Below are 13756 nucleotides of genomic sequence, written 5' to 3' on the forward strand. Positions count from 1 at the left end.
TTAAAAACCCATTAAAAACCCATCGATAAAACCCAATTAAAAACCCATAAAAAGCTAACCCAGTCCAGCGCAAATAAATAAGTGAGTTTTGAGCTCGCGGCGAAAGGTTCGGAGGTCCGGAAGTTGACGAAGTCCTGGGGGGAGTTCGTTCCAGAGGGCGGGAGCCCCCACAGAGAAGGCCCTTCCCCTGGGTGTCGCCAGACGACACTGTCGCGCCGACGGCACCCTGAGGAGTCCCTCTCTGTGAGAGCGCACGGGTCGGTGAGAGGTATTCGGTAGCAGCAGGCGGTCCCGTAAGTAACCCGGCCCTATGCCATGGGGCGCTTTAAAGACGTTCACCAACACCTTGAAGCGCACCCGGAAGGCCACAGGTAGCCAGTGCAGCCTGCGCAGGATAGGTGTCACTCGGGAGCCACGAGGGGCTCCCTCTATCACCCGCGCAGCTGCATTCTGGACCAACTGCAGCCTCCGGATGCCCTTCAAGGGGAGCCCCATGTAGAGAGCATTGCAGTAGTCAGGCGAGGCGTCACAAGGGCGTGAGTGACTGTGCACAAGGCATCCCGGTCTAGAAAGGCGCAACTGGCGCACCAGGCGAACCTGGTGGAAAGCTCTCCTGGAGCGGCCGTCAAATGATCTTCAAAAGACAGCCGTGCATCCAGGAGAACGCCCAAATTGCGCACCCTCTCCATCGGGGCCAATGACTCGCTCCCGACAGTCAGCCGCGGACTCAGCTGACTGTACCGGGATGCCGGCATCCACAGCCACTCCGGCTTGGGAGGATTTAGCTTGGGGCTGTTTCTCCCCCTCCAGACCCGTCGGCTTCCAAACACCGGGACAGCACTTGATAGCTTCATTGGGGTGGCCGGTGTGGAAAAGTACAGCTGGGTGTCATCAGCGTACAGCTGGTACCTCACACCGAAGCCACTGATGATCTCACCCAGCGGCTTCATATAGATGTTGAACAGAAGGGGCGAGAGAATCGACCCCTGCGGCACCCCACAAGTGAGGTGCCGCGGGGTCGACCTCTGCCCCCCCGTCAACACCGTCTGCGACCGGTCGGAGAGATAGGAGGAGAACCACCGATAAACGGTGCCTCCCACTCCCAATCCCTCCAACCGGCGCAGCAGGATACCATGGTCGATGGTATCGAAAGCCGCTGAGAGGTCTAATAGGACCAGGGCAGAGGAATAACCCCTATCCCTGGCCCTCCAGAGATCATCCACCAACGCGACCAAAGCCGTCTCAGTGCTGTAACCGGGTCGGAAGCCGGACTGGAACAGGTCCAGATAGACAGTTTCCTCCAGGTGCAGGGGAAACTGATATGCCACCATACTCTCTACAACCTTCGCGAGCGGGTTGGAGACGACGATAATTACCCAAAACAGCGGGTCAGGAAGGCTTCTTGAGGAGGGCCTCACCACCGCCTCTTTCAAGGCGGCCGGAAAGACTCCTCCAACAAGGAAGCACTCGTAAGCCCCTGGAGCCAGCCTCGTGTCACCTCCTGAGTGGCCAGCACCAGCCAGGAGGGGCACGGGTCCAGTAAACACGTGGTGGCATTCAATCTACCCAGCAACCTGTCCATGTCCTCGGGAGTCACAGGGTCAAACTCATCCCAAACAACATCACCAAGACCGCCCTCAGATACCCCGTCTGAATCGCCACAATTTTGGTCCAGACCGTCCCTAAGCTGAACGATTTTATCGTATAGATAACCGTTAAACTCCTCAGCACGTCCCCGCAACGGGTCATCCCGCTCCCCCTGGTGAAGGAGGGAGCGGGTCACCCGAAACAGGGCAGCTGGGCGGTTATCTGCCGACGCAATGAGGGAGGAGGCGTAGGAACGCCTCGCTTCCCTCAGTGCCACTAGGTAGGTCCTGGTATAGGATCTAACTAGTGTCCGATCAACCTCTGAGCGGCTGGACCTCCAGGAACTCTCTAGGCGTCTTCTCCGGCGTTTCATCCCCTCAGCTCCTCGGAGAACCAAGGGCGGTTGGGATCTGCGCCGGGTCAGAGGTCGCAAAGGCACGACACGGTCTAAGCCCCAGCCGCAGCCCGCTCCCAGGCTGCAGCTAGTTCCTCTGCCGTGCCGTGAGCCAGACCCTCAGGAAGTGGCCCAAGCTCCGTCCGAAACCTCTCTGGGTCCATCAGGCGCCTGGGGCGGTACCATCGTAATGGTTCCGTCTCCCTGCGGTGTTGGGTAGCGGTCAGAAAGTCCAGGCGAAGGAGAGGGTGATCTGGCCATGGCAAAGGTTCAATGACTATTTCCTTTAAGTCCAGATCTCTCGACCACTGACCAGAGACAAAATCAGGTCCAGTGTGCCCCCCCCGATGTGAGTGGGGCCATCCACTACTTGAGTCAGGTCCAAGGCCGTCATGGAGGCCAAGAACTCCCGAGCTACCGTCGATGACGAGCCGGCAGATGGCAAGTTAAAGTCCCCCATGACTAACAGTCTGGGGGTCTCCACTGCCACCCCGGCAAGCACCTCCAGGAGCTCGGGCAGGGCAGCTGTCACGCAGCAAGGAGCCAGGTACGCGACCAGCAAGCCCATCTGACATCTATGACCCCACCTCACAAGAGGATTCACACCGGCGATCTGAGGTACAGTGGTCTCCCTCGGCTCTAGACTCTCTTTAATAGCAACCGCCACCCCTCCACCCCTACCCTGGGCCCTCGGCTGATGGAATGCACGGAAACCCGGTGGGCACATCTCGACCAGGGGCACACCCCCTTCAGTGCCCAACCAGGTCTCCGTGCGCCTATAATATCCGGCACCCCTGAATCAGATCATGTATTAGGGGGCCCTTTTTGGCCACGGACCGTGCGTTGCATAACACCAGCCCCAGGCCCAGGCTCTGAGGGTCTTGACCATCCGGGGAACGGGAAAAGTCAGGGGGATCGGGGCACGCGATCGCCTGTAAACATCGAACGCGTGACCCCTATGTTGATCGATCCCCCTTCCGCCATATCTGCCTCCCACTTACCGTGCAAATAGACTCACCCTCACACAAAGGAACACACTCCCCCATAACCTCCGAACCCATTTGATAGTCGCCACGAGCATGCGCTGGAACTGGTTTCCCTCGACGGGCTACCCCCTCACCCACCTAACCCTCCACCCCACCCAACACTACCCTCCCCTCCCCCTCCAACCCAGACCCGTCAGTTCCTACCCTCCCCTTAAAATTCCCATTAAAATTCCCTTTAAAAACCCTATTAAAATAATTAATTAAAAATCCCCTGTGTCTCCTATTTTGGCATGCCATCTCTCGGGGTTCCAAAACCCGTCCTCAAGATGGACCCTCGATAATGTGGAGGCCAGACCATGAGAGAGGGAATCTCGCAGGGCAAGAAGGTCAGCCGCTGTAAATGTCCGCATGATAAAGTCCGCAACGGACCCATCCTGGACCTGTCAAGATGGAAGTTGACGCACCAGGAGTTCCGAGTAGAAGACAGACGGGATATAGGTCTTGGGCGGTAGATGAACAAACCGCCATGATTAAGTCAGAGCTCCAACCCCTCTTCTCCAGTCCCGAGGGGTGGTCTATGGGCACAAAGGGGGGGGGGAGAGGATATAGTCCTACAATAGTCAAGCTAGGATTGTCCAGGACCATCCTCAATTCCCCCACTGGGGACCAAAGGTCTTCAAACGATCCCCTTGCAGCCAGCCCATGGGCATCCTCAAAGATGGTAAAAAAGGTGCCTACATGGCCCGTGATCGTCCTTCAAGTTGACAAAGAGGACGAAACACGCGCCTAGTGGGCCAAGCTGCTCCACCGACGAGGCATCTCTCTCCAAAAAGTCCGGGGGGGGGCAAAGGACTCAAAAAGCCCCCACTGACGGTCTATAGACGTCCTCCAGGTGGTAGCGAGGGCGTCCCCTGGACCCGTGGACAGCCTTCAAGATGACAAAGAAGGCGACCATCGGGCCTCTTTGTGGCCGCTAAGCCTGGCCTCCAGCTGGAATAGGCCACTCACCCGCCAGGTTTGCTGGGTCATGCCACGAATCGCCGAACCCAGTCAACCACCAACAGGCTAGGCCCTGGCCAAGCCGGTCCAGCCAGGCCGCCGCCACCGCCGTCACCGACACCGACACCGACTCTTCCGCTGCCGGGGGGAAAGAGCCTCCAGGCCAGGCCGCCGCCGCCACCGAAAGACTCGGCCGCCGCCGCCACCGTTGGATAAGGGCCAGGCTGCTCCCACACCGGCACCGCAGACGAGGGGGGACAAAGGGGAGAGAGGCTCTAGGCCCCTCCCAAAGCAGGGCCAAGCCAGGCCACCGACCACCGCCGCCGGAAAAACCGGCCGCCGCCGCCGCCGCCGCTGGAAAAGCCCGGCCACTGCCGCCCAGCCAGGCCGCTGCCGCCCGGCCTGGAGAGGGCCGGACCGCTGCCGCTGCCGCTGCCGCTGTTGGAAAAGGCCCGGCCGCTGGAAAAGGCCGGGCCGCCGCCGCCGTCACCGCCGCCGCCATCGTCGGCCGCGCCGCCGGGGGGGGGGCGCTCCGGGACTCCTCCCAAGGGAACCCGGGGGCGCCCCGCCTCAATTTGCCCAGCCTCTGACTCCCCGAACTCTCACCTACCCGGGCGGGGGGTCCAAGCTGTCAAAAGGACCCCCCCCACCCGGTCTGGCCCGAAATAGGCCCGTCGCCGCATCAGCTGTTCAGCGGTGCGGCCGCCATCTTGGACATGCGCAGTATGATTGAGCTTGTATTCTGATTGGTTGTCAGACTCCCTTGGGGCCATGCAGGGGCAAATCAGTAGGCTGTCCTGAGTCCCAAGCTTGGTTGACTCTTGCTGGGTGATGATGTAATGAAAGGACTTTGGGATTCCTATTATGGCTCTGCCTGAAGGAGGCCTGGAGGTTTGAGGGTTCTGCACAGTATCTTAGCTGTTCCTAACCCTACACTCTTCTGGATAGAGAGCTCTGATGTCATTCCTGGGATCTGTTGGAGCCACTTCTCCAATTGAGGAGTCACAGCCCTGAGTGCTTCTACCACCACTGGGACCTCTTTGGCCTTTATTTTTCACATCCTCTTGTTTCCCCTTCAGGCCTCGGTATTTCTCCCAAATGTTTTATCCATGTACATATAAATCCAATAGGCACTGCATTGGATGCAGTCATTCCACCAACTACCTATCCCACATTGTTTCATTTCATTAAGACTACTTGTCATGTTCCGAGTCCCTACCACCAGGAAATAGCAAGCAACGTAGTTCATTACCCCTGGAAAGCTTAGGCACTCGGCACAGAGCGACAACAAACAAAGTCAGTGCTACCCATGACTGTGCTAGGTCCTGTTTCATTTTTGGCCACCAAAACTGTCTGTTGGGTTTTCAGGAACTTGAAGTAGCCAGCTGACCGGGCATCATGGCACCGCTGCAGCACAGCCATCTGTTGGGTATGGGGGACATATAATTTGTTCCCCTTCCATGCCAAGCCATCTCTCTGAGTTAACACGTGTCGGTTCTCCTGGAACCCTGAGTGAGCAGAACCACCTTCAAGAAGCGGGTCATTTCATCCAGTACAACAGTCACAAGGCTATTGTCAAGTTTATCAAATGTTTTACTGTGGTCTTAACTCCATTCCAGCAACCCCTTGGTTTACTAATCTTATCACTTTAGGCCACTTTAGGCATTGTGCGAAAACTATAAATTTATATTTTTATTAAAGTTTTTAATCTTTTTTAATTTAAATTATTATGTATTATTATATTATTATTGTTATATAGTCACAGGAATAAATTTTTGAGGAACTGTACCACAGTTTAAAAGTCACAAGTAGTGGTAATATTACTTAAGCACAAGATAATTTGCTCTGCTGCTACTACTACTACTATAAAAATAAGATGGTGATCCTAAAATTTAGAAGTAGCTATCTCCTTGATTAAAGATTTTTTTTCTTATTATTATTGTACTGATAGGAAACCCTAAACTGAACATGGAGGTAGCTGGATTTTAGCTGGAAACTACAAGTTGTTCTTCATGTTCCCAGGGGATTACTGATACACACCAACTTTTAGATCACAAAGTACTCATTTTAATTAAGTGAGAGCAGGAGTGGGCCGCTGGGAGTTTGCAGGGGGTTGGGGGAACCTCTAGCTAAGATTCTGTGCAATTCAAAGAATCCCCAAATCCCACTCCTGGCAGGCCCTGACCACCCCATCCCTCCCAGGAGTCCCCATGCGGCCCGTTTTGGATGCAGGTAAGTGCAGAGCACACACGGAAGCTCAGGAAGGGTGAAAAACAGGGATCCCGGAAGTTCGGGAAGCCAGAACCAGGCCCATTTCCAGCCTCCAAAGGGCCTCTGGAGTCTGGGAAGACCGCTTTCGCCCTCCTGGAGGCTCGAGGAAAACCTCCGGAGTCCAGGGAAGGCAAAAATGCCCTCCCCCCCATTGTGGTGCAGGAGATAGACTAGGCCACACCCACCATGGTCACGCCACCCCATGGCAGAGAACCCCTTGCTAAAATTTTTGAAACCCTCCCCTGAGTAAGAGCCATTTAATTCAATATCTTGATCTAAAGGCACAGTCTAAAACAGAGTTCCCCAATTTTGTTGGCTTTGTGGACAGACAGGAGTCAGGGGGAGAAAGGATGGTTCTACATGCATGGCAGCAGAGGTGGGTTTCAGCAGGTTCTGACCAGTTCTGGAGAACCGGTAGCGGAAATTTTGAGTAGTTCGGAGAACCGGCAGTAAAATCTGAAGTTTGCAGATGACACAACAGTGGTTGGTCTCATTCGAGACAATGACGAATCCGCATATAGACGAGAGGTCAAATGGCTAGCCTTGTCGTGCGACTGAAACAATCTGGAACTGAACACACTCAAAACCGTAGAAATGTTGGTAGACTTTAGGAGAAACCCTTCCATACTTCCATACTTCCACCTCTCACAATACTAGACAACACAGTATCAACAGCAGAAACCTTTAAATTTCTAGGTTCTATCATATCGCAAGATCTAAAATGGACAGCTAACATCAAAAACATAATCAAAAAAGGACAAAAAAGAATGTTCTTTCTGCACCAACTCAGTAAGCTCAAACTGCCCAAGGAGCTGCTGATTCAGTTCTACAGAGAAATTATTGAGTCTGTCATTTGCACCTCTATAACTGTCTGGTTCGGTTCTGCAACCCAACAAGAAAGACACAGACTTCAGAGGATAATTAGAACTGCAGAAAAAATAATTGCTACCAACCTGCCTTCCATTGAGGACCTGTATACTGCACGAATCAAGAAGAGGGCCGTGAAAATATTTACAGATCCCTCACATCCTGGACATAAACTGTTTCAACTCCTACCCTCAAAACGACGCTATAGAGCACTGCACATCAGAACAACTAGACACAAGAACAGTTTTTTCCCAAAGGCCATCACTCTGCTAAACAAATAATTCCCTCAACACTGTCAAACTATTTACTAAATCTGCACTACTATTAATCTTCTGATCGTTCCCATCACCAATCTCTTTCCACTTATGATTGTATGACTATAACTTTGTTGCTGGTAATCCTTATGATTTATCTTGCTATATTGACCATCATTTGTGTTGTAAATTTTGTACCTTGATGAAGGTATCTTTTCTTTTATGTACACTGAGAGCATAAGCATCAAGACAAATTCCTTGTGTGTCCAATCACACTTGGCCAATAAAAATTCTATTCTATTCTAAAAAAAAATACTTCTGACTGGCCCTGCCCCCATCTATTCTCTGCCTCCCAAGTCCCAGCTGATTGGGAGGAAATAGAGATTTTGCAATAACCTTCCCCTGGATTGCGGAGGGAATAGAGATTTTACAGTATCCTTCCCCTGGAGTAGGGTCGGAATGGAACAGTTTACAGTATCCTTCCCCTGCCATGCCCACCAAGCCACATCCACAGAACCAGTAGTAAAAAAATTTGAAACCCACCACTGCAATGCAGGCAAATGCGTGTGCAGCTCCATTTGACTGTGGAGATACTGCAACATTTGTAAGTGTGAGGGCCAGTTGTCAGTTACTTTTTTCACTGTTGTTATAACTTCAAACAGTTGGTAAATGGTTGTAAATCACCTGAACTGATATTTGTATCAGCTTCATTTTACTATTTGCATTAGCATAAACATACAAGTGCACACAATTGCATGCATGTACACACACAAGTTCAACATTTTTTAAATGTTTCCTACCTTCAACATAATATTCTTGAGTTTGTTTAACTCCACAATAATTTGGAATTGCTGTCATGGTTACGTAGAGATGTTGTCCCACACTGACTTCAAAGCAATTAAATTGTATTTTCACCTGTTTGCATGAAAAGAATCTTTAGTTTAGACACTACTTCACAAAATGGGAGCATGAGGTAACAGGCATTCCACTAAGATTATTTTCCAAATGTATAAATGTTATGTGTCGTTTTTATTTTATTCTCTTACCCTGAATAATTCTGGCAGATAGAACTAAAGAGAAATGTCCTGACAGTGAGAACAATTAACCAGTGGAACGGCTTGCCTCCAGAAATTGTGGGTGTTCCATCATTGGAGGTTTTAAAGAAGAGATTGAACCACCATTTGTCTGAAATGGTATAGGCCAGTGATGGCTAACCTTTTTGGCACTGAGTGCCGAAAGCGCTTGCACAAGCGCACACACCGATAATGCAATGCACGTGAGATCCCTGTGCGCACTGCCCCTATGCATGCATGCATGATCACCCTGCATGCACCCCACCGCCATGCATGCACATCCGCCTATGCATCCGCCCCGCCCCCCCCGTGCATCTGCATCAAAGACCCGAAACCCAGCTGACTGGCAGGGCAATGACTCACGTGCCCACAGAGAGGGCTCTGAGTGCCATAGGTTCTGTGGCATGCGTGCCATAGGTTCAGGGGTGAAATGCTCCCGGTTCGGACCGGATCGCATGATCCGGCAGCGATGGGGGCAGGTAATTCGGAGAACCGGTAGCAAAAATCCCTGCCCCCCCCCCACTGCCCATGCCTCGCTGTTCCTCTTCTCTGTCCCTGAAGCGCTCGGTGGTGATATAGCTGCAAACGGCCTTAAATAACTGCCGCGGCACTTCAAAGGGCCGCACTACAGCTGTAGGCAGCTAGTAGACCAGTGCCTCTATTTTTAAAGAAGGTGGACTGGGGCCTCTCAGTAAAAGGCAATTGGTAGACCAGGGTCTCTATTTTTAAAGAAGGTAGACCGGTGCCTCCCAAGTTTTGTATACTTTATTATTTTTATTATTTATTATTATTGACCATGCCCATTCAGTCACCTGACCATCAAGCCACACCCACCAATTAAGCCACGCCCACAGAACCGGTAGGGAAAATTTTTAGATTTCACCCCTGCATAGGTTCACCATTAGAAGTATAGGGTTTCCTGCCTAAGCAAGGGGATTGGACTAGAAGATTTCTAAGGACCCTTTCAGCTCTTTTATTCTGTATTTATTAATTTCCTAGATTTCATTTAATTATGTTCTCAGTTTCCAAAGGCTATCCTGTTTCAAGAAATGCATTGATAAAATTCCAAATTTAACTTATCACTCAGAGTTTTGACAGTTGGGACTATCCAGGAATCTACTTGAAACTGAGTTCTGCCCTATGGTTAGAACTTGCCAATCCACTGAAGATCCAGGAAACAACTCTAACCCCTTCATTAAAGCAAACATGACTGGGCTCATGAGAAAGAATCCTGATAGTATTTTATATTAAACTCAGAGATTTGGATTACGATAAAATAGTAGTGTTTCTAATATAAAAAAATTATTATTGTTAAGATCAGAAATATTGACATGTGGCGGCATATCCTTTTTTTCCCCATTCTATTTTATTCAAAAGAATGTTAAAATACAAAAATCAAAAAAAAGAAAACCCGAAAAAAGACAAAAAACAAAAGCAAACATAAAAAGGCATATCCTTATAACTTCTATAACTTTAAGATGGGACTCATCTCTACAACCCACAAACACACCATAATGAATAGAGGAAGATTTAATTCAAAGCAAAATATCTAAAAGATTTTGTTGCATTGCAACATTGGCTCTGATTTAGCTTTCTTTGCAGGAAGCTAGCCAAAAGTAAACCCTGTTGGCCTTGGAACTGGGGTTGTATTTTTTGTTCCCCCATGCATCAAATGCTGTATCCAATCAATTCAACTGGGCCCAGATCAGTGATCAGTGATGTGGCTCATGTGAACTAGTAGCGCCGGCGGCAGGAGGCTCCGCCCATGGCCGGGACATCATTACGTCCCGTTTTTGACCCTCTGCACTCCTGCGTGCTCCCATTCCCGAACCAGTAGCAAAGGTAAGTGGATTTCACCACTGGCCCAGATGAGTATATGGATATAGATGTATATACTAATAGTATCTACCTTGTTTGAGGAAATGTTCAAAACTTTACCCATGAATCAATATCAAACTTAAAAGTATTTTTATGAGGTATAAGCTTTTCTGGAAAATCCCTAGATGTCCTTTCTGTAGTATTTCCTATCCATAATGCATACATTGCTTTTTTCAAAAAGAAGAAGTCTATAAAAATATATTGCCAAATCTAGATTTCAGGAATTGGCAGATTAGTTCGAAGTACTTCCCTTTTGAAGTAAGAGAGAGGTTTCTGTTTTCTGTGAAAATGTGATATAATTACGTTTATGGGGAATAATTGTTTGATTTGTGTTTTCAGGGATATTCTTTTAAATAAATCCACATGGGAGCAATGGCACGCAATATTCTTAGCCCACACATAGTCATCATACTAATTTTCATAGCTCAAGGCAGACATAAACCTAATACTCTCTGAGACAGACAGTAATCAGTCAATGAATGTGGAAACAATTTGAACCAATTCTTGTTCCTTTTGTACTAGCGTTTTGAGGATCCTGTTTTAAATAGTTTAAATATCTCCTTTCTCACTTTGGCCAGCCAACCATTTGGCTGCTATAATAGTGTGGAAAATAAACTAAAATGCCAGAACTGCGTAGAATGAATATATAACTTCCAATCCCAAAATAACTTCCAGAGCCAACATTGGAGATTGGAAGCTATGATGATGATGACAAAATAATGCTACACACATGTCATGATCCTATTACACAGTGATATATGAGTCACTAGCATAGTGGCAGTGGTGACTAGAGGGGCTTTGCACAGCTTCATATTGTGTATCCTTTGTACCCTTTACTGAATCGCAAGGCTCTACTACTCCCAGAAACCCATGCTCTGGTTACTTCCAGATTAGATTACTGTAATGCATTTTGCATGGGGTTCCCTTCAAAAGTATTTGAGAGTTTCAATTGATGCAGAATACAGCTGTATGGATAGTTGTATCTGTTCTGTGAGCTGAACTGGCTGATCTTTGCTTCTGAATGTGATTCAAGGAGCTGGTTTTCATATTTAAAGTCCAACATGGCATGAGGCCAGGCTATTTAAGAGAACACCCTTTTCCCAATCACATCTCCCCACCCCATCAGGTCCAAAAGGAGGGTTGTGTTGAGGGTCCCATTGGCTTTCATCCAATGGGACCCAGATGGCACGTTCCTCCTGCCTTCTAGAACATTATCCCCTCCCTGTTAATCTTTCAGAAAATCCCCCAAACCTAACTTTTCCAGAAGCCTTGGACTTCCCATGGAAAGTCTGCATAATTATTATATTACGTTTAGGTACATGTTCTCAGCAATCTTGCTTTTATTTATATTTTAAAATAGCTATAACATTGTTTTAAGTGTTGGTTGTATATAACCACATTGATTGATTGATTGAAGAACAGATTGCAGGAATTGGGTATGTCCAGTTTAATTAAAAGAAGGACTGAGGGTGATATGATAGCTGTCTTCCAATATTTGAGGAGCTGCCACAAACAAGGGGGGCGGGTGTCAAGCTATTCTCCAGAGCACCTGAAGGCAAGTCAAGAAGCAACGGATGGAAACTAATCAAGGAGGGAAGCAACCTGGAATTAAGGAAAAATTTCCTGACTGAACAATTCATCAGTGGAACAACTTGCCTCCAGAAGTTGTAGGTGCTCCATCACTGGAGGTTTTCAAGAAGAGATTGGACCACCGTTTGTCTCAAATGGTATAGGGTCTCCTGCTTGAGCAGGGGGTTGGGCTAGAAGACCTCCAAGGTCCCTTCCAGCTCTATTCTGATTGAAATGAGTTGCCATATCAATTTATTAAATAAATAAGTACATTGTCAGGGTTCCAAGTAATAACTCCATAGAAAGCAGAGGCAGGCAAGTTCCTCAAATAACAATTTGCAGGTATCATATTGAACCTTGACATGCATCTTGATTTTTCTGAAGTCTCAGTGATAGCTGACAAAAAATATAAGGGAAGATCCACAAGCCTTCCTATTTGTAATGGTCTTGGAATGGAATGACCTTGGAAGATAGAAGGATGACTCACAGCCTAGACAATAGTCAAATAAGAGAAATCTGAGTCCAAAGGAGGTGTGGGGGTAGACAAAGCATATCAGAAGGGACTCTCTTTAGTATTTGGGAGAGTAAAAATAAAAGGTACTTATAGACCTGCAAGATTCTGTTAGTGTAACCTTCAAATAAAAATAGTTTGAGTACTCATGGTTGGTATTTTTTGTTTGAAAGGCTGACTCTATCCAACTCTGTTCTGTAAATAACTTCATAGCACTATAAAATGAGAAAATGGGAACACCATATTTACGTCTGAACATATAACTTTGCCCTGTCAGCTTAAAAGAAAAAAAAATCACTTCTTATATTGAAAGACACCATATCACCTTCTTCCTAGACTATTGAAATTTAGCTCTAATAAAATGACAGAAACGGCTGAAATCTTTTACCTTATTTCCCTCAGGATGGGCATTTTGCCCCCTGGAAATCTTCACCTCCACACACTTTGTTTTTTGAGTAACCATCAGGAAATAACAAATTCGAACACCAGAAGTATTTTCTGAAAATAATGTAGAAATAAATGCAAATTCAGAATTCAAAAAAACAAACTTTGAGGGGAAAGAATTATTAAGGTAAAGGTAAAGGTTCCCCTCACACATACGTGCTAGTCGTTGCCAATTCTAGGGGGCGGTGCTCATCTCTGTTTCAAAGCCGAAGAGCCAGCGCTGTCCGAAGACATCTCCGTGGTCATGTGGCCGGCATGACTCAATGCCAAAGGCGCACGGAACGCTGTTACCTTCCCACCAAAGGTGGTCCCTATTTTTTCTACTTGCATTTTTACGTGCTTCCGAAACTGCTAGGTTGGCAGAAGCTGGGACAAGTAATGGGAGCTCACCCCATTACACGGCAGCACTAGGGATTCGAACAGCTGAGCTGCCGACCTTTCGATCGACAAGCTCAATGTCCTAGCCCCTGAGCCACCTAAGGAATTATTACTCACTTCCAATAGAATATTATGAAAGAGTGAGGGGGGAACCCTTTATGGATGAACCATAGAAATAAAAAGTCTTTTGAAACAAATAGCATAACTTTTAGAACCAGTATAGGTTAATCAAAGATGAGCACCTCATTTTTGAACACTGAAGTGCTCCTCGATCAAAGTTCTACCAAATAAAACTTAGGAGAAAACAGCAATAGGTACATTTTTTAAATTCTACTTTCATGGAGCTTAAGTGTATTAGTAGCCAACCTCTGTAAATCTCATTTATCTCCACTAAATTTTCTGCTAGAGAAAGTATTTTCATAGATTTCTATATGGAATCATGTTATCTTCATGCAACTGGGAATGTTGATTTACAGTAGTTTGTTTGCTGCACAAAAACAACTCCTATTGTTTTCTTTGATACAGCTATCTTTCTTGATTTCTTT

General features: G+C 47.7%; 1 protein-coding gene across 7 annotated transcripts in view; it reads right to left on the reverse strand.

Annotated features, from left to right (window-relative positions):
* The window catches only part of IL17REL (interleukin 17 receptor E like), an 86420-nt gene that overhangs the window by 35791 nt on the left and 36873 nt on the right, over nt 1–13756 (reverse strand). For all 7 annotated transcript variants that reach the window (XR_009156033.1, XR_009156034.1, XM_058190280.1 and 4 more), the window contains 2 exons: nt 12778–12887; nt 8159–8273 (listed from right to left, as the gene is read on the reverse strand). Coding sequence is in view for 5 of the 7 variants with exons in the window: in XM_058190280.1 (XP_058046263.1) it covers nt 8159–8273; nt 12778–12887 (225 nt within the window). In the remaining 2 variants the exon portion in view is untranslated. The remainder of the gene's footprint in view (nt 1–8158; nt 8274–12777; nt 12888–13756) is intronic.

Source organism: Ahaetulla prasina, chromosome 7 (genome assembly GCF_028640845.1).
Source record: "Ahaetulla prasina isolate Xishuangbanna chromosome 7, ASM2864084v1, whole genome shotgun sequence".
NCBI lineage: Eukaryota > Metazoa > Chordata > Lepidosauria > Squamata > Colubridae > Ahaetulla > Ahaetulla prasina.